The sequence below is a fragment of the Numida meleagris genome, chromosome 11 (genome assembly GCF_002078875.1).
Source record: "Numida meleagris isolate 19003 breed g44 Domestic line chromosome 11, NumMel1.0, whole genome shotgun sequence".
NCBI lineage: Eukaryota > Metazoa > Chordata > Aves > Galliformes > Numididae > Numida > Numida meleagris.
This window is the reverse complement of record NC_034419.1, coordinates 19,037,727-19,056,712: the sequence shown is the minus strand read 5'-3', so window position 1 is coordinate 19,056,712 and position 18,986 is coordinate 19,037,727. Positions and strand designations below refer to the sequence as shown.

The window sequence follows — 18,986 nt, the reverse complement described above, 5'->3', positions numbered from 1 at the left end:
ACTTTCTGTACCTGAATTCCTTCAGTCTGTCGCCGTAACTTATGATTTCCTAAAGAAGACTCCATTATATCCAAGGTGTTTAATGTGTAACGCAGAAGGAAAATATTTTATAACAAACAAATGTGGAAAGTTTTTATTTCTGTGTGCTGTTGGCAGACTTCTAGATTTCCTGTCAGAAACCCTCAGGGATGAATACAAACAGTATGAAAAGATTATTAAAATACTGTGTTTTTCAGAAACAAACCACTTCATTCTCTACCAACTTTACGTATTTATGGAGAAATAACATGTAAAAATGCCTCTAGGGTTCAAAAATTTAATATTATAGACCTGAGAAGAATAACTAATGAGGTGGTTGTGTATACACAGTAAAAATGAATGCAAACGTTTGCTCTCCCTCTGGGTGAAGAAACCGAGGGCCAATTTTGTGTGCACAACACATGCGAGGACTCTCATGCCATGCACAACAGAGGAGTTCGTTCTCTTTACTCAGCGTCTATGAAGAATTTTTCTTTTCATGTCAAGGAGAACATGGACTCTAATCAGCACGCTCGGTTTGCCCAGAGGAAGCCGTTTGGGTAGTTAAGCATCTCTACAGAGGGGACAGCAAATTAAGGAAGGATCAGATGTAGACTTCAGGGAGAAGAGAAATGCTGAGAAAGGAGGAAATCTGTAACAGAAGCGCCTCATAATCTTTATATAGATGCACGCCCATGTACAAATACATATATTTGTAAAGTACACAAGAAATATAAATAAATACATATAGTGCTTCATCTGAATAAAATACAAGTTAAGCGACGTAAAGGGAAACTGCTGACTTGAACATGGATTGTTTCTTCCTCAGCACAGAGCTCACGTGCTGGGGTATGTAACTGCAATGCATTTTCTCTTCCTACATACATAGGTGATATGTTAAGATCATTTTGGTTTACTTCCTTTAAGGTGGGATAGATAACTGCCAGCAGCTTTTCAGCTGCAGAAGTAGCATAGCGTTTTCAGACGAGGAGCACATGCATTCAGGAAAATTCCAGGGGATAAAGAGCAGCTCAATATATTATATACTCTTTCAATACGACCACATCCGTACACAGCCATCCAAAAGAACACATACAAGAAACAAACACAGGCAATCCATTTTGCACCACCCGTTTTCAGGAAACAAGAAACAAGGCGAGAAGCTGTGAGAGAAGGTCAGCAGAGAGCTCTTACCCTCGATGGTCGCTCTCTTGGGCAGGATGGTGATGGCCCCCTCGGCCACGTCCTCCTGCTGCAGCAGCGGGCTCACCTTGGAGCCCCACGTGTCCGAGCCCACCCATAGGAAGTGCCCCACTTGGTCGGCCCTCTTGGCGGCTGCCAGGATTTGCCTGTGGAAGAGGACATTTCGTTCACAAGTTCAACACACATGACTGCTAGGTAAAAAAAAAAATGGTGTGTGACAACTGCGGAATGAACATATTTCTGTAACCAGCAGAGCTCAGAAATTTCACAACACATCGTGCCCTGATCCGAGCAGCAAGCACTGAACCTTCCTTTTAATTCACCCTATATCCTAAGAATGAAATCCCACCAACTTCACTGAAACTTTATCCCAACTTCGTGCGTTTCACTTTGCAGAACCAAACCTTGCAGCACCTCCCAGTGCCATCAAAATGTCGGGTTAATTTAAAATTCTTAAGTTAGAAATAAGTCACACTTTTAAAATATCCTGTACATAATTTTAAGGGCAAGTGATATCTGAATTATATGAGTATCCAAGCCATTTTATCACTGGTAACCACCATCTGTCATAAAATACACTCTGAATTAAAGAATTATACACTGCAGCATGAGCTTGGAGAGAGGAGCATTTTCTTAATGTCTCTGAGAGGTAAGGTCAGGACTGCCATTGAACACACAAGTAGTTCTACAACAGGAAAAGCCTTCAGACCTTCATCCCTTGCAACCCATCGCTCCCTTCTCCCCACAGAGCGATGCACGATCCAGGGTGCCAAAAGAGCCAGGCAGCAGTGTGAGCCCAGTGTGACCCCGCAAACAGTAAACCCCACACAGCCCCTAATGACAGGCATTCCCTCCTTGTTATCTGTATTCTTACTTGCTTTCTCTTTTCTGCATGGCTACCAAGCACAAATGAAATAGTCCCCTCAGCCATCCTTACTTTATGTCCTCATCGTTGGCAAAAATAACGATGGCCCTGGCATTGGGAGTTTCTAAGAGCTGCTTGATGATTTTATCGAAGTCGATGGTCTTGTCCTTGCGATCCTGCGGGATTTTCAGGGACTGAGCGATGCAGAGCCCACCTGTGGGAGAAAGAAGAGAAGGGCTCAGTCAGTGGGCAGCATGGGAAGGGGAGTGGGAGATGCACATACACTGGAGGGGCAGCCTGGAAGGAAGGAAGGAAAACACCCTGATCTGACCATCCTCACACAGCACTTAGGCCTCACTCCAGGCCTCTTGAGGTATAGTTACAGTTTGTTGCGGTTGAGGTGGGACACAGCTTCATTCATAGACCCACACACACAGAATGCACCCAGAGCTGGGTCGTGCACTGAGCAGGCAGGTGCAAATACCATCATGGAGAGAAACACAAATAAACCAGAACATCGCGTGTGAAAACAACAACAAAAACCAGCACAAACCATGGAAACGCTTAGACTGATTAAGAAAAAACAAACAACGGGCTGAAAGGCAAGTGATGTTGGCAAGGCATTCAACTTTATCTTGGTGAGGAGCAGGGATTCTTTTTGATTTTGTGAGTTGAAAGATATCGAGAGAAAACGCTTCCACTGAAGCAGCTTATTTGAAACAGGAACAACAAAGGAGTCGAAATGTTGGCAAGGGAAAGATTGGTCATGAAAATCCTTACTCACTGAAACGTCCATCACCAAAAGGGACAGAGCTGCCTCAAGATAAAGCACATGTCTGTGAGCTGGATGTCTCAGAAATGCACAGGTAGTATGGAAAAAACGAGTATCAATCAATAATAGCAATAAATACATCCATGACAACGGAACGCTCAGTTTTAACACATTTCACACATTACAGTTATTATGCTCGGCTGGGAAAAAAACAATTAAAAAAATAAAAATCACATCTCTCGTGACACTGTGCTTGTCATTTGAGGCAGATGAAGTCACACCTTTGCCTTTATTATTTTGTTTCTCAGCAATAAACTCTTTCATCTTTTCTGGCATCTTAGATAACAACTTTCTCAGTGTACTGCACAGTGTGTTAATTAATAGTTTTAGAGGTGCACAGTAAGAATCTGAAGTAGGGATGAATTAATTAAAAGCCAGCAGGATAAAGGAGCTATTTAGTGGTATGCTTTAAATTGCAGATTTGAAAGAACAGTCAAATGAAGAAATAGAGAGGGTGTTCTATAGGACAGGACGCGAGAGGAGGAGTGCCCACGTACGAAAACAAGCACAAAACTACAAGCTGCTACAAAAGGGCCAAGATTTATCACACAAAAATGACTGCACTCCCACTGTGGTATCCTTCCCAGAGGTGCCTGCTCTGACACAGCAGAGCAGGAGAGGCTTTATTTCGCAGCACTGAGACCCAAGGGGTTTGGCATGCTGGGTGGGACTGCTACTCAGACCCTTCTGAAGGTGCTGTGCAGATCCCTCACAGCATTCCATTACTTTCATTCCAAGAAAGCGAGCTCTCAGCAGGATCAGACACAGCTCCCAACAACAGGCGCTTGCAGAGAGACGTGGAACGAGGTTCCCCTCTAAGACCAGGATGGAAGAACGCTTGCAGATGCTCTTGCCCAGGTACAGCACTGCACACACGAGGCAGCAGCGTGCAGTGATGCAGGAGCAGCAGTGCTCTGTACGTTCGTTATAGAATCTTTGCATTTGAGGGACAAAGAAAAAAACAAAATCTATATGCAGGTGATGCATTCTGGTTACAAAACTATTATAAAAATGCAGCATCTGATATTAAGTAATTGACACCTACATGATTTAGGTGCATGAAATAAAGGGCTGGAACAGTTGGCAAGGCTGCTGGCTCAGCAACCCCTCCTGACAATAATTGCACCTCTTGTGTGGGTCATGCAATCTCTCCTGCCTGGATAGAGAAGCCAAAAATCTGATTATGGTTGATAATGATTACAGATGAACTGAGCATCTCCGGACAGGGACAGCTGTAGCCAGACTCTCAACAGTGAGGAAAAAAAAGCCTCAAATGCAAGGCACAACTTGAAAGTATGTAATTCTTGTGTGTGTGGAACTAGGATGGAGAAAGTGTGGAAATTGGGAGGGATGGTTTGGGGTCTTTTTTATGCCAAAAAGTTTATGCTACCTGGGGTAAGTCAGCTCCTGGTTTCCCTGCTGCCTGCCACAGGTCAGTGAGAATTATGGATAAATGGCCAATGTCATAGAATCATCATAGGAACACAGAAAGGCTTGGGTTGGAAGGGATCCCAAGAATCATCAAGTTCCAACCTCTCTGCCACAGGCAGGGCCACCAACCTCCAGATCTGGTACTGGGGCCCAGGGCCCCATCCAACCTGGTCCTGAGCACCTCCAGGGATGGAACATCCACTGCCTCTCTGGGCAGCCTGTTCCAGCACCTCACCACTCTCTCTACGAAGAACTTCCCCCTGATATCCTATCTAAACCTTCCCTCCTTGAGCTTAAGTCAATGATCAAACCCAAAATACATTGTTTTACAGTATGCTAGCACCGCCAGTGTTTAACAAAATCAGCTGCCAAGAGAACCTGAAGGGGAGACTTGCACAAGAACCGAGGCACAGCCTTAGCCAGGCACCTCCAGTGCAACATCAGGAGCAAACTGGGCTAAAGCAACACAAGGCCTGTGATGGGCAAATATAAAAGGCAGAAAGAGAGAGGGAAGAGGAACAAGTCCCAGGTGATACAACGCAGACATGTTGATGGATATCCTGATTTTAAATTGCCAGTGTCTCTTCCAGGAAAATGACACTATTACAGATTGACTAATACGTGCTCCCAGTCACCGAATGGGTCAAGATGTATTACTGTCTTTATTTGCTTCGCTTTGCTCAAGCCTACGCTGGGCAGCTCTGACACCCAAGTACAAGCTCGCCCGAGCGTGCGATCAGCCCCATCATCACTGCAGGCTGTGCCCACTCACACAGCTTCTGCCTGCCGAGGCTCCTGAGCTGGCTGCAGGCTGCCTCCACCCCTGCGGGCCCTCGTGGCAGGCAGGGGCATGGGCCACCTCTCCCTCCTCAGCAGCAAAGGATGCTCAAGGAGCCGGCAGCGTGTTGTCCAAATGACACGCAAAATAACTTTAACTTTCGTGTTCTCATCCTGCATTCCTATCACAATAGGAAACACACGTGCATAGTTATTTCAGCTCTTAATTCACAGTGCTCCTAAAGTAAAACCTCTTAGGGAATTAAGCAGTAGAAGTGTGGAACTTGCAAATTATGGATTTTGTCAAAGGATTTCTGCATTAAAATATGACTCCTGCAGGACTGGCGAGCAGGCATATGCTGTTTCCAGCTACGGAGTGCTGTGGAAACTGCTGGGAGCCATGAGGCTCCAGGTGCCCCAGCCTGCACCGTGCTGCACTGTGAGCTGTTGGCGCGCAGTGCTGTACAGCAAGCAAGGCGAGCAGGGACTGGCATTCTGCATCCGAATGCAGGCTCCACCATCAAGGTAACAGGTGCTGGAGAGGCATAAAGGAGATGTGAACTATAGTTTAGATGAGACAGCACTCAGCAGATAATGTGCTTGCTTGTCTCGCTCTGCCAGCACGCAGCACCTAGAGCCCATGCAGCCGGTGCCTGCCCCTCCACCAGGCTGCAAGAATGAAGCTCAGAGCTCGCTGACCTGGCATGTGCTGTCAGCTGAAGGGATGGGCAGTGATTATTTCACCAGCACCCTCTCCATTTCTCCATTCACAGTGGTCTTGGGAAATGCAGCATAACCTAACCAGAGGAGAAAAATTCTCCTTCCACCAGAAATTTCCAAGTTCCCGAAATTGATGGATTCGAGGTTCTAATAGCCAAATCCTTACATTTCCTCTGTACTGTTGAAGGTCAGAATACTTCCTTTGGTAAAATGGGTGCGCTAGAGGAAAATGGAGAAATGTTTAATTCCTTGAAAGATGGAGTGTGAGGAACTCACAGGAATAAGCACACAAAAAGCAGTCGCAGCAGTGACTATGGCAGTCAGCTCCCTACCACTCTACTCTTGGAACAACATCTTTTCTCCCTCTGGGCTATGTATAGAAGTCTGACATTGGCATCACTTTCATCCTTCCCTGCTGCCAGCAAATGTTTCCTAATAACATGAATCTGGGAACGGAGCGCCAGGAGCGGACCCAGCAGGTTCGGCCCTTCCAGATGTGCCTTTGTCCCACAAGTAAGCCACAAAAACGCGCAGTAATCCACAGAAAGGAGAGGACAACAAGGCCGACCATTTCCTCCAATAATGACTCGAAAATTATTTTGTTTCCTAGCTGCTAGTTTTCCCAGGCGTTTGTGCCACGTTGGCAGACTGACCCAATTGGTTCAAACTGTTCCAAGTGTTAAAATTCCCCACGCTGCAAGCCACTGGCAGCACTCTGAGAAAACAGTAATGCTAACATTTCAACCAAAATTAACAGTGCCTCCCCATTTCTTCTCCTTTTTTTTTTTTTGGCAAACAAACCAAACACACAGCACAACTGGGCCCCATCCGCCTGGCTGCTGAGGGCTCAGCAGGGCATCTCACCTAAACCATGAACATTCATTAACATGAAAAGGAGGAAGGGAGCCGTCCTCCCCTAACACCCCGAAACTCACGGAGAGGCTGCACTGGAACCTGAAGTTCTCTGTCATTTTTGCAGACAATTGTTATCAGTGAGGAACAGAAACAAAGCCCCAAAGCGAAGTGAAGGAAAGAGCTGCGATGGCGATCACAAGTTCGGGTCTCAGGAGTAGAACGGGATGGGCAGGTTAACAAAAATAGGCTGAAAATGACCTGTTGTGCAGCAGCTGTGAAGCACGCAGGGGCTCGGGAGAAGGCAGCTTCAAACATCTCAGGGCTGGTTTCGTTCCCTTGCTGGAGGGCGATGCGCTGCACCTCCGAGAGGCAAAACCTCAGGAGAGTTCTCCGTGAGAGTTCACGCAGTCATGCATCAAATTGTTCAGGGCATGAAACACCCAGCTCCGGTATTTAAGGGTAATGGATGTATCTGGTAATCAAAGTGTTGCTCCAGTATCCATGGATACCCGTGATTATGTGGTATTTTGATTCTGGTACAACTCTAAGTACATTATTCTGCTTCCCTGAAATTTTCCAAGAGCTATTTTTCTTATCACCCCTTAATTGGATTACCAGGTAGCACAGGAGACAATTTAACACTTTTTCAGATGATTTCTCTGCAGAGATTCTCTTTTTGGGGAACTCACTTTCAGCAACACTGAAAACATTGCTTCAGAAAGTTAGAGCGGCCATTTCTAATTATTTAAGGGAATTCTCAATTCAGTTGATGTGTTACTTCAGCATGAGCAGCTGCCAGAGTCTGCTCCCTGGGTGTCCATGGGAGGGGATGGCGGTGGGCTCACACGACTTCCTTTGGAATGCCGGTGTCCGTGGAAATGCTCAGCTGCAGTACAGCTCACAGCCAGGATTTCAACTCTGAACAACACAACGTGGGGCTGACCTCCTTGGGGGGCCATGCCATGGGTGACCCCAGAGCCCTGCACAGCCCAAGGAGCAGCAAAGCCTCCTTCACTGGGGGAAAGAGCGGAGAGTTTGTGTGAGTTTGGGATGGCCCAGAGGAGAGGAATTACTCAGGGAAGAAGGAAAATAAGTACCAAAGGCATATCGTGTTTTTCCCTTTGTTGTTGTACAGTTTATTATGTCTGTCACTGCTGGGTTTTGGTATATAATTATATATCCCACATATACAATTTATTAGCTCAAATGAATTTTACTTCTAAACCTCATTTATTTTATAGAAGGAAAAGGAAACCAAAGGCAATAATACCAAAGACCGAGTTTTGTCCCTGAGTAGTGCCTGAACGGCCCAATCAGTATCGTCCCCACGAACAGACTTTCATACCTCAACTGAGGATAGTAGCTGAAAAGCAGAATTACTTCCAAGAGGAACTGGAACGATCAAGGTTATTGCCTATTCGTGAAACACAGCCTGGCCCAACAGCTTGCTTGCTGTCAAACCCCTCAATGGTGAATGGTTATTGACACAGCTGAAGTGAAAACCACAAAATCTTCAAAGAGCAATCAGTGAGCAGCCAGCACACGGCTCTCGTGGCTGCCCCATCACAGCATGGAAGCAGTGCGGCACGCGCTGCTGTGCGGGTGAGGATTTGTCAGTGGTTGGAATTCGCACTGTTTTATGTCACTATGAGAATAACCTGCCCAGTGTCCACGTTTGTGGGCTCCTTTGCTATCAGCCTCCTGCAGGAAATAAGAACTGCTGTAGTCTGGCCTAGGAAAATTCCCAGCGCTATTCCCAAACTGGTAAATTCACAATAAACCAAGCTAGAAAAATAAATCTTGACCACACGGCTGAACTGCAAGCATCGACCTGTCCGTCCTTTAAGTCAAAATCCTGACGGGTGGGGAGAGCCAGAAAGGGTGGCTGGCACTGGGTCCCAATGTCTGAAATTAAAGTTCTAACGATGCTCGGCATTGGGCTTTGTTTCGTTAACAGAGATAGCAAATAAAGCGGGTACCGAGAGTTATGGTGGTCCTGCAAGTGCCGGTAAAACAACTTCATAACTGCACTGGTGTGCAGATAGGATGGGATTTAAATTCAGTCTCCACAGCATCGTAATTCAATTGTAAAAATAAAACGTGCCCCAATAATAAAATAACATTAAAACACAGAACTGCAACAGTTTATCCAAGGAAACGATCCTTGTGGATATGCAACAGCCTTAACTTGGAAACTTCCAGTACAGAAGATTCTATGGAATCATTTTAAAGCTTCAATTTTGGCCATTTGTCATCTCATTGTTTTCACGTTAGATCTCATCATAATCAAAAAACAGAAGGCAAACTGATACAGAAGACTAATACTTGAAGTATGTAATTCATTAATGCTTAGTTTTGTTGTGTCGTAGCACAGCTCCATATTCCATGACTTTCCTTGTGCATTTTATCACCTCAAAAATTGCCCTTTATTACGGCAGTTAAACTCCAGCAGTACACAATAATTAGGACTGCCTTTGGAACACCACATTAAATTATAAGGATGGCAAAAAATCATTTTCCAAGATTCAGAAAAGCTCTGATTGCTGGGCAGAACATGAAGGAGGCTGTCTGCTTGGTTCAATGGCCGCCCATGCCCACGAGCCCACACCACAGTGCTCCAAAGCATCTGAACCAGGCTCAGCCGAGGTGTCTGCAGGGAAGGGACTCCGGATTTATCGGTATCCTAAACTCTGTACGACACAAGGAACGTTTGAGCCCTACAGTGCAATCACGTGGGGAAAAAAATCAACATAAAATAAAAGTCGGGCTTCTGCTTCAAACATTCAGAACGCTTTCTTCATTGCAACTTTAATACAGCGGTGCTTAAATGACCCAGACAGAAAACCTCTAGAAAGAGAAATTCTGTTCTGAAGAACTTCCAGATGAAAACCCGGGGCTGGAGTCTGAAGAACCAGATTCCCAGCTAAATAACATTATTTTTGCATAGACTTCTGCCACATACCAATTTCCAAAAAGAAATGCCTATTATCAAACAGAAAAGTGAGGCTCCAAATTCAGACGCCAGAATTATGTTGAAATGAATGTAATTAAAGGTCCGTAAAGAAGCCTGGGGTGCCTCTGCTGATCAATAGGATGAATATCGCAACGCGGTGAAACCAAAAATAATGTGGTCCCCCCTCTGTCTTGAAGGCTCCACTTTAGTCAGACTTAAGACTGACTCTACTGTGCTGTACATAAAAATAGAAAAGGCAAAGTTCTCAGAAATAGTGTCAGAACACTTTAGAAAACACAGTTTCTTTAGGAACAACTGTAGGCGGTGAAATCTCTGGCTGTGGATAGAGACAGAAACAAAGCACCAAAAATACCATGTTTAAAAGCACCACGTACAGCCAAGCAATGATACAAATCAGAGCTATGCTCAACACAAAACACCTGCTAAGGATCTTACGGCTGGTTCATAAACCCTCAAAACTGGCAAACTGGATGTCCTCAACTGAAATTCGCATTGAGAACAAAGCTAGGCATCCATCTCCAGCAACACGGAACCTCAGGGGTTGGAAGGGACCTCTGGAGACCATCCATCCACCTCCCGAGAGGTCTTCCACGCTGCCCTCAGGAGGCTCCGGGCTCCAAGGAGCTGCCCCTGGCTCCGAGCTTGTCGTGAACACGCTCAGCAGTGGGTGCCACAGCCCCAACGGGGGGCAACCAGCAGGGCACAGCCGGCAGCCGCAGCGTTCGCCTTCACAAAGAGCTTGTTCCAGCGCATCAACTAAGAAACACACCGATGAAATATTGAGCTTTCCGATAAATCGGTGTTAAGATTGAGATATATTCAGCCACTATCGGAGGTAATGCTGCCAAGACCCCGAGCTGCCACGGAGCTGAGGCATGGGCCCGTCCCCTGCCGGGCACAGCCAGGCAGCCCAGCTCACCTCCCAGCCGGGCGCGTGGGCTGCCCTGCTCACCCACCGCTAATCCCCAGCGACTTGTTTGCCTCCTCAACTGCCTGAATGCAACACTGCTCACAAACAATGCCTTCCGAGGCTGGCTTGGCTCCCTTGCAAAAAGCAATTTCCTGCAACCTTCACATACACTAAAGAATCCTGTGCTCTATGACACGGTTTTATTTGTCTGAACTGCCTCTTGGAGCTCCACTCTGTAATTTAGGAGACTGCTTAGCGCTGTGCTGTTCTTGCAGGATATTTCCCCCCTAGTAATAATGATGCCACCTCTGGATAGTGAATCATTATAAATTGCAAGCACAAAATGATCTCTAATGATGAAGCTTTTCTAACTACAATTTGGAGTGTTCCCATGTTCCTAATTCATTTTTTTCTTGGAGAGGTAGCATAGTATTTTAGCCTTCTCTCAGTTAATGGCATTTTCTTGGTTGCTATATATCTGTACGGGCAAGTAAAGACCTGTCAGTTCTTCAAAGAATGAGAAATCCAGAGTATAGCAATGACAAAATGACAAATCTGGGTGGGAAGGGAGGAAGGATTAGAAATCTTTTAAGTATTCTTCTGGAAGGAAGCCTGTTTTCTAATTTTTCCACCAAAGAACAGACCAGCATTCACAACATAAAAAAAAAAAAAAAAAATCTGTCGTGAACGAAGTGTCAGGTTTGCAAAAACTCCACGGGATATAAGGCACATAAAAACCAAGTGATAGGAACTCATGGGCTTTGAGTTAGGGAGGACAAAAAGCAAGATGTGGGACCAGAGCACAGCACTGGAAAGATCCACTACTGCTTTGCTAGGAAAACAAAAGGAAGCTGGACATCAGGCCAGGAGACACAGAGGATTAGAAGAAAAGACAGTAACTTCCACATCCTTTTGTTTAACCTCTGGTTTCTCATGTCTCATGCAAACCAAAGCAGAAGAGAACTACTTGTTACTCCTATACACTTCAAGCAGGAGGAAGCTCTTCTCCGGATGCTTCAGCAGCCGTCCCCAGTCCTCTTCCAGGGAACTGTTCTCTAATTAGCACATGCTATCCCACTTGCTGCTTTCCCAAGTTTAATTGAAACCGTAAGCAACATCGCTCACATGGCCCCAGCCCTCAGCTCTGCAACACGGCAGGCCCCTTCCCTACAGAGATCACAACGGAATCAAACTACGCGTGGTCTCACTTTACAGACAGAAAATTTCATGACGCACCATTAGCAAATTGTCATTACCCCGTGCACGTCCATATTTCACAGCGTTTTGGTGAAAGCTGAATAAAGCTCTGACTCACACATTTCTTAAAAGCACATATAAGCACACCATTCTGAAAAGTCTCAAATGCAAATCATCTCTAGAGACTGGATGGGCAGATGGCAGTTGGGATGACTGAAGTACCAAAAGACACTTCTCTGCTAGGTCCTACCCGGGTTTCTGAGCCCTGTTCTCACTGCAGTGAGACAAGAGCATTGCTGCAGACGTGCAGATTGACCGCTGATTTCTGCAACTTGAAAAATACATTCAGTAAAAGCAAGAATTACTTAAACAGAACAGTTTTCCAGCCCTTGGACGAAGGAAATAAAAAATAGAAACAAAACACCAAAGAGTCTTTGGTCTCCTCTTTCTCATAATCCTCATCTCCTACACACTGGAGTAATGTTCTTAATGTACAATACTGTGCTTTAATAACCCACTCTCAAATGACTACTAAAAATGCAATATAGTTCAATAAAACCGCTATCTCAGCATTGCAAAAAACACCTCCCTATATAGTGCCCGCAGATAATCAGTTCATTTTAACAGAGTTCTGCAACAAAACGCTATGAAAAGCACAGAAGTTAGGAGCAAGCTCTTGGGAGGCAGTCCGGGTGTCAGCCTAGCGGTGCCTTACCTCATGTTTAGTGGCTGGCAGCACTGCCTGTGGCAGCGGGGTTGGAACTTGATGATTCTTGATGTCTCTTTCAAACCAGGCGATTCTATGATTCTATGTCAGGTGAAAGCTCTGTGTCACAGCCACAGTACAAGTGGGCCAGGTGCCATGGGGATCCCACGAGGCAGGCTCGGCATGGGGCAGGAGCCACCAGGGCTCCATACCACACCGGGACAGAGCTCTCAGATGCCAAAAGCATCTGCACCGGGACCAGGACATGGCACTCGGCCCTGTCTTCCTTCATCGGCCTTCAAGAGCAAAGCATGGGGCACCGAGCTGCAGCCCACCTGCTCCAGCCTGGAGAGTTCCTATGGATACCAGGGGCCAAAGGAGGAGGGAGAGCAGCAGCGAGGCGGACACAGCACCAGGATCGCCATCTCAGCAGCAAGGCTCTGCTCCACAGGCTTGCAACCCCGGCCAAGGCCTAGCTCCTGGAACGCCAGACCACATGAGCTCTCAGATGAAAGCTGCCACAACACTGAGCGATCTCAATAACGTTTGCAGAAGGCCCGGCCTCTGCTCAGTGGGTGCCTTTCAGCTTTTCCATTTGCCTGCAATCTGTGCGGCCAAGCCACAAGCACACGCATGCAGGTTTAGGAGCACCAGCCCCTCACTGGCCAAAGATGTGCTCGACCTGAGCACCAACCACCACTACGTGGCCATCTGCATTCACTTCCAATGGTAGTGAACTGAATATGGTTATACCTGAACTCTTTTAGCACAAAGCTCTTCACTGACTGTTTTCTATGGAGGTTTTTTGATGAAGAACCCCATCAAAGACGTGATTCTCTTCACTGGTCACTGAAATCAAGAGGTGTATGACATACTTGTCAATATTCAGACTACCTAGCGTGTTTAACTGAGAGAGAAGTGGTTGCTGCTGAAACCGTTCCTGCAGTGAAAGCCCACGTTGCCCCCACTGCATCCAAAAACATCATGAATCTTTAAAGCCTTCATTTTCCTTTCAACATTGGCTAGAGTGGCTATAGCATGCCTGTATCTTTGACAGGCCAGTTTTCAAGAAATCCTTCCTTTCCTTCACGGAAGGAAGAACAGAGGAAAAACAGATTTGTTTTCTCCCTCTGCTGCATGCAATAAGAAGTCCAAAGCTCACTGTTAGGACTTACGGGAACCAAACTCTTATTTTCCAGACTGAAGTGAACAGATCCTAGGAGATGCTGGAACAACTCAGCCAAAGGGCTCCAGGACAGAGGGCAAGGGAGGGCGCTGCATAGTGCATGTTCCTAGCACTGAACTTGTTATATGCTGACTTAAAAATGTGACTTACAAAACAAGTGAAAATGAGTGAAAACGTACACAAAAATGGCAGCAAATATACAAACCACAGTTTTCAGGATTTTGAGGTAACACCTCCAGAGAACATTTCTTAATGGAATGCATAGGGCAGAACACCCACCACCAATATCGTGTCATGATTCTCTCCTCATCCTGCAAGTTTTAAAGACCCCACAAAGCTTGCACTGATACAGTCAATATCCCAGCCAAAAAGGAGCAGTGCAACGGGCATCCGTGAACAACAAGAACTCGAGAATCAAGAATCTTCCTTCTCTTACAAAGGTTGGCTTTGCACTGATGTGAATCCACAGACACTGACAGGTATTTTCACAGTGCGAGCAGGAGAAGGATGGAGTGTTAAGTCTGCCTGAGGTCTGCCTGCTGCAGTCCTGGTTCAGTGAGCTGCCATCCACTGCTGCTGCGGTGTGGGACATGCTGCACTGCTTTACTGTGCTAATCAATTACAGAGTAACAGCAAGTAAGCTTACTTTACAGCAATAACTTCAGAGAATCAAAATATTTTTTATCTTCTGTTCTTTGATACCTCAGGAAGCAAGAAATGAGGCCACGCTCCCAAATCAACAGATAAATACTTAAACGACCCTTACACAGCAAGAAAGCTCGATCCCTAGACCTTCTCTGGAAACTTCATAGGAGAAGGGAGTGCTAGAAAGTCTGGAATTCAAAAGACCAAAGAGACCAAACAAAGAGAGGATAAGAAAAAATTAATATGCTGAATACGTCCCTTTCCCTTACTGCTGGGGCACTCATCACATTAGCCTAAATTTAATTACATTTTCTTACATTATTTGCAGATCAAATTTCACACTCTTCCAAGCACACCTCGCGATACGCACCTACAGCTATACAGAGCCGAGCAGCCCTCTGTTTCAACTGCCATATATTACATCTCACAGGAACTTATGAGATAAAAAACCCAACTCGATAGCTTAGAATGTACATGTGTAACTAATGAGCACGAAGAGGAATTTTGCTCGCTTTATAAACCCCTGTGCTATGGGATGTGACTGCACCTCTAAACTCTCATGCAAACCACAGCAGCGCATCTGCCCGCCCTGAGCACGGGCTCCTCCCCATCCCGGGCTCTAACACAGACCCACAGAGGGGTCAAGGTTGGTTTCTTTGTAGTTATTGTAGCTGTACCTATTTCACTGGAACCATCTGATATCTGACACCTGAGCACAAAGCGCCCAGGAGAAAAGCCCGGAAAGCAGAGTTTCCAGCAGAGATCCCTGCAAGCAGCAGAAAACAGCCAACTCCTCATCCACCGCGAGACCTGCCACAGCACTGAGCCAGCCGCAGCTAGGCTGCAGGGATGGACAGCGTTGGGGTGTGATGCAGTGCAGGTGTGGGGGGCTCTGGCTGGGAGTGGGGTGGCAGAAGGACCCCACAGCAGCTTACAGCGTGCGGCCCAGCCCCGGTGCCGGGCTGCAGCCCCAAGGTCCCCAGCCGTGCTACACACACCACCCTAGGAGCAGATCTGAAGATCACATTAAAGGCAATGAGAAGGTTGTTCTGCATGGCTCTGCCCAGCTGGAGGCAGGACGGACCCAGCCTGACCTCTGTGCCCGTGCTGGCCCAGCAGCCAGAGGCCGACCTTTAATCCATAACAGCTGATAAGGGACACTAATATTCCCTCTTGAGATCGTCAGGCCTATTACTTGTACGAAGGAATTTAAATAATGTCAAATGATGCGAGTACTGCACAAATTAAATACCAGCAACTTTTAAGAAAACACATTAACTTTTACTTCACATCAAACATCGTTTCCTTTAGTCGTAATTCATTTTGTGACCAGGAAGATAAACAAAATAACCTTCATTTGGCATCACCTACTGCCACGCGTAAGAGAAGGTAACACTTACAATTAATTTCAAACATTTCTCCCGGTTTCAAAGGTTTCAAATGCATTGTTCTTCCCCACACTTTGACATACTGGAAGAACTTGGTTAGACTGATTCCAACAGAGGAGTGCAGGGAGCTGGCTGTTCCCTCCGAAGCCCCAGGCACGCTGTGCCTCCTGCCCAGCTAAAGCACCACCAGGACGCTGTGATGCCATCCGCTCCATTTACACCAGCAGCACTGACTCCTCTATCTAAAATTCTCCTTCTCACCACTGACACACACACACACACCAGAACATTTCACAGCATTTTTTGCTTCTTTAAGACACACCCAGGACTGCCTGGATGCTGTGATGCTCTCTGGGCGGCAGGAGCTCCTCTGCCCGCACCGGACCGGTGCCAGAACACTGCTTCTTTCTGCACACCTAATGGAGCAACACCCAACCAGCAATGGGGATGAAGCACATCCGAGAGAAGCACGAGGTTTTGGCACCCGTTGTACAGCACTTGTCAGAGCGAGGCAACGTTCTCCGCACAGAAAAGGGATAAAAAGAATATACACGCAATATCAAGCGGTCTCGTTTCATCCGTTCGGTTCCAACAGAGTTGTTGTTATGAAGAAATGATTTTTGTTCTTTATTTTTAATTAAGTTGCCTGCCTAGTTAGTTAGGCAATACCTGACTGTCAGACGTTTTAACTGTCCCGCTCCATCCAAGCAGCAGATCTGCACCAATAGCTCCAGTTTACCGTGGAAAAGCAATTTGTTGAGTCATGCTCTTCTTCCCTCCACATTCCATTTTGATTCCCCAGACAGTGTCAGTTCTCCATTTGTTAATCCATATTTAATTTTTAAATCACAAAACACCCTGGTTTTAAAGATAAGCTTTTAAAACGCCCTCCTACACAGCCTTTCTTGCCGCCTCTCGGGATATTGCTGATAACAAGCAAAATCACATGCTTCAAATATTAATGAAGAAACCACTGCAGCAAACCGAGAACTTTGAGGCCAGGTGATTACAGAGCGCGTATGTGATTTTAAATCCAACCTGGAGAGAAACGAGGCTAAAACAAGAGGTGGACAGGAGCTCCCCTCCTGCACTTTTCAGTGTCGTGGGCTGCAGGAATGAGAACACAATCGCAGTGATTCTCGGATGAGCCTTCATCCTTCAGCACCACTGCCCAGGTCAGGCTCACCTGCCCTGTGCACGTCCTCTCCTCGGCAAACTCCAGGAACTCACCCAGCAGCGCTTCCAGCGACCGAAGCCCACTGACATCCCAGCCTCTCCCTCCCCATAGACTCTTAGAGAAAGGGCTGTTTCGTTCTATTATCATTATTTCAACTTTATGCCATAGTTTAGAAACATGATGTACTGTTTGGCTCCGTACAGAAATGCAGAGTTCAAAGATGTTCATGTCCTCTGCCTGGGTCTGGAGAATACTAATGTAACCCTGGCTTCCAGGCATTGTGCTTCTGTAGCCAAGGATGGTGTAGAAAAATAACTGCTTTTTTTTCCCCCCACATTTCAACTATATAATGAATGTTCCCACAGGTTTTGAATAAGTATAAGGGCTTTCTTTTAAGACAACTCTTGTGAAATAGCTGGGGGCACAGTACAAAATATTTTTCAATATGCTTTCATTCTTGAAAAAGCACACAGATACCACTGAGAATAGCAGAAGAAAAACAAACAGCAGAATTGCAACTCGGCACCAGCACATCGCTACCTCCCCAGCACAGCGTAACGTGCGAGATGCTCGCACGGATCTGACGTGGTGCAGCGGCAGTGCTGGGACAAGGGCAGGACGCGGGAGCCCAACCCTCTGGTTTGTGCTCCCTTCTGCTTTGTCATCAGCCAGAAGTTCAACCGAATGGGCTTCAAACATTTCCTTCCTTTTAAATAAATACACGGAGTTCTTAAAATGATAGTTTGAGTGATTCACTCTAAGTCAGTAAAACGGAGTACGGTGGAAACGAAATGATGTTCCAACACTCAGTCTCGTATTTCTTAACATCTCCTGATAAAAACCCGTTTTAAAGCCTCATCAAATCTCACTTATCAGATGTCCTCAATAATTCCATGTTAGTTCATTAGAAAAACCCCGCAGTTCCCAATGGTATCTGAATCCAAAAGACAAACTGCATAAACTCTCTTACCTGACACTACTGGAAATGCACTTTGTGGACACAAACAGCACTCTTGTTCGTACCCTGCTTACAAAGCTATTGCTACTGGCACGGCTATGGCAGCAGGTAGCTCCTCAGCTCAGCTGCTAGCCTTCTCCTGCCCATGCACTGTTTCAGGTTTGCAGGAGGCTCCTTGCTTTTTCTTGTAATTAAAAGACAAAAAGCAGAGCAGTGGGTGGGCTTCTGTTTCCAAGGGAAGGCATGTCCTTTGGGGAACCTGCAACTGTTGCATTCAGCCTCGGTGGAAGGGATTCACAATGAACCAGTGGCAAACACGCTTCTTCTGGACCAATAAATGAAATGATGTTTCATACAAGTTTGAGCCTGTCTAGCAACATATCTGACAAGACCTCCTCTTTAGTGAAGTCACATTTAGTGAACCTCTGTTTTTAAATTTAGATAGAAATAAACACCGGTGCCTCCATGTTCCTACTAACTTCACAGCGCTGCCTATAAAATCCTGAGCTAGCAATGCGGAGATGCAACATGCCATTCAGTGCAGGGCTTGGTGTCAGAGTGCCTGCGCAGAACTGAAGGCAAACAGAAAGGATTTCAGGCTGGATATTAGGAACAATTTAACGTGAGCTGTAGTGTGGCCAGCGCTGCCCCACGCTGCACACCAGCTGCGGTTCCCTGCCTGTCGGGAAGGCTGCAGGTACAGCATGAAGCAGGATGAGCGCGATATTCCACCTGAGCTCTCCTCAAAACCTCAAATCCAAGTTTTCCTTAGCACATGGTTTCATCGGGATGATTTGTAAAATTAATTTTCCTACGAAGCCTTACATTCAAAGGTAAGCCATGTAAAGAGCTAATTTCCCCCTTGTCCTCCAGGAGCGTAATTTACTAGGATTATCATTATCAGGGGAATTATCGGAGGCAGCTGAACATTTTTATCTCTTGCTGTCTCAGCAGGGAGATGCTGGGCCTCCTGGCCCCCACCTCCTGCTGCCGCCTCCCCACAATCAGCACAGCATCTTCCACCAGTAACCTCAGAGCCCCTCCAGGGAGGGCAGCCTTATCATGGCAGTGTATCCGGATGACATGATAAAGCCACCAGGCAAAGCTTTTATCAAAACAATCTGCTAAAGGGTCGGTACAAAAT

At 46.2% G+C, this 18,986-nt stretch overlaps 1 protein-coding gene across 5 annotated transcripts in view; it reads right to left on the bottom strand.

The window, feature by feature from the left end:
- The window catches only part of GRM7 (glutamate metabotropic receptor 7), a 239,030-nt gene that overhangs the window by 113,869 nt on the left and 106,175 nt on the right, over positions 1-18,986 (bottom strand). For all 5 annotated transcript variants that reach the window (XM_021410013.1, XM_021410011.1, XM_021410008.1 and 2 more), the window contains exons 3-4: positions 2,159-2,300; positions 1,213-1,367 (exon numbers count right to left, since the gene is read on the bottom strand). In XM_021410013.1, the coding sequence (XP_021265688.1) occupies positions 1,213-1,367; positions 2,159-2,300 (297 nt within the window). The remainder of the gene's footprint in view (positions 1-1,212; positions 1,368-2,158; positions 2,301-18,986) is intronic.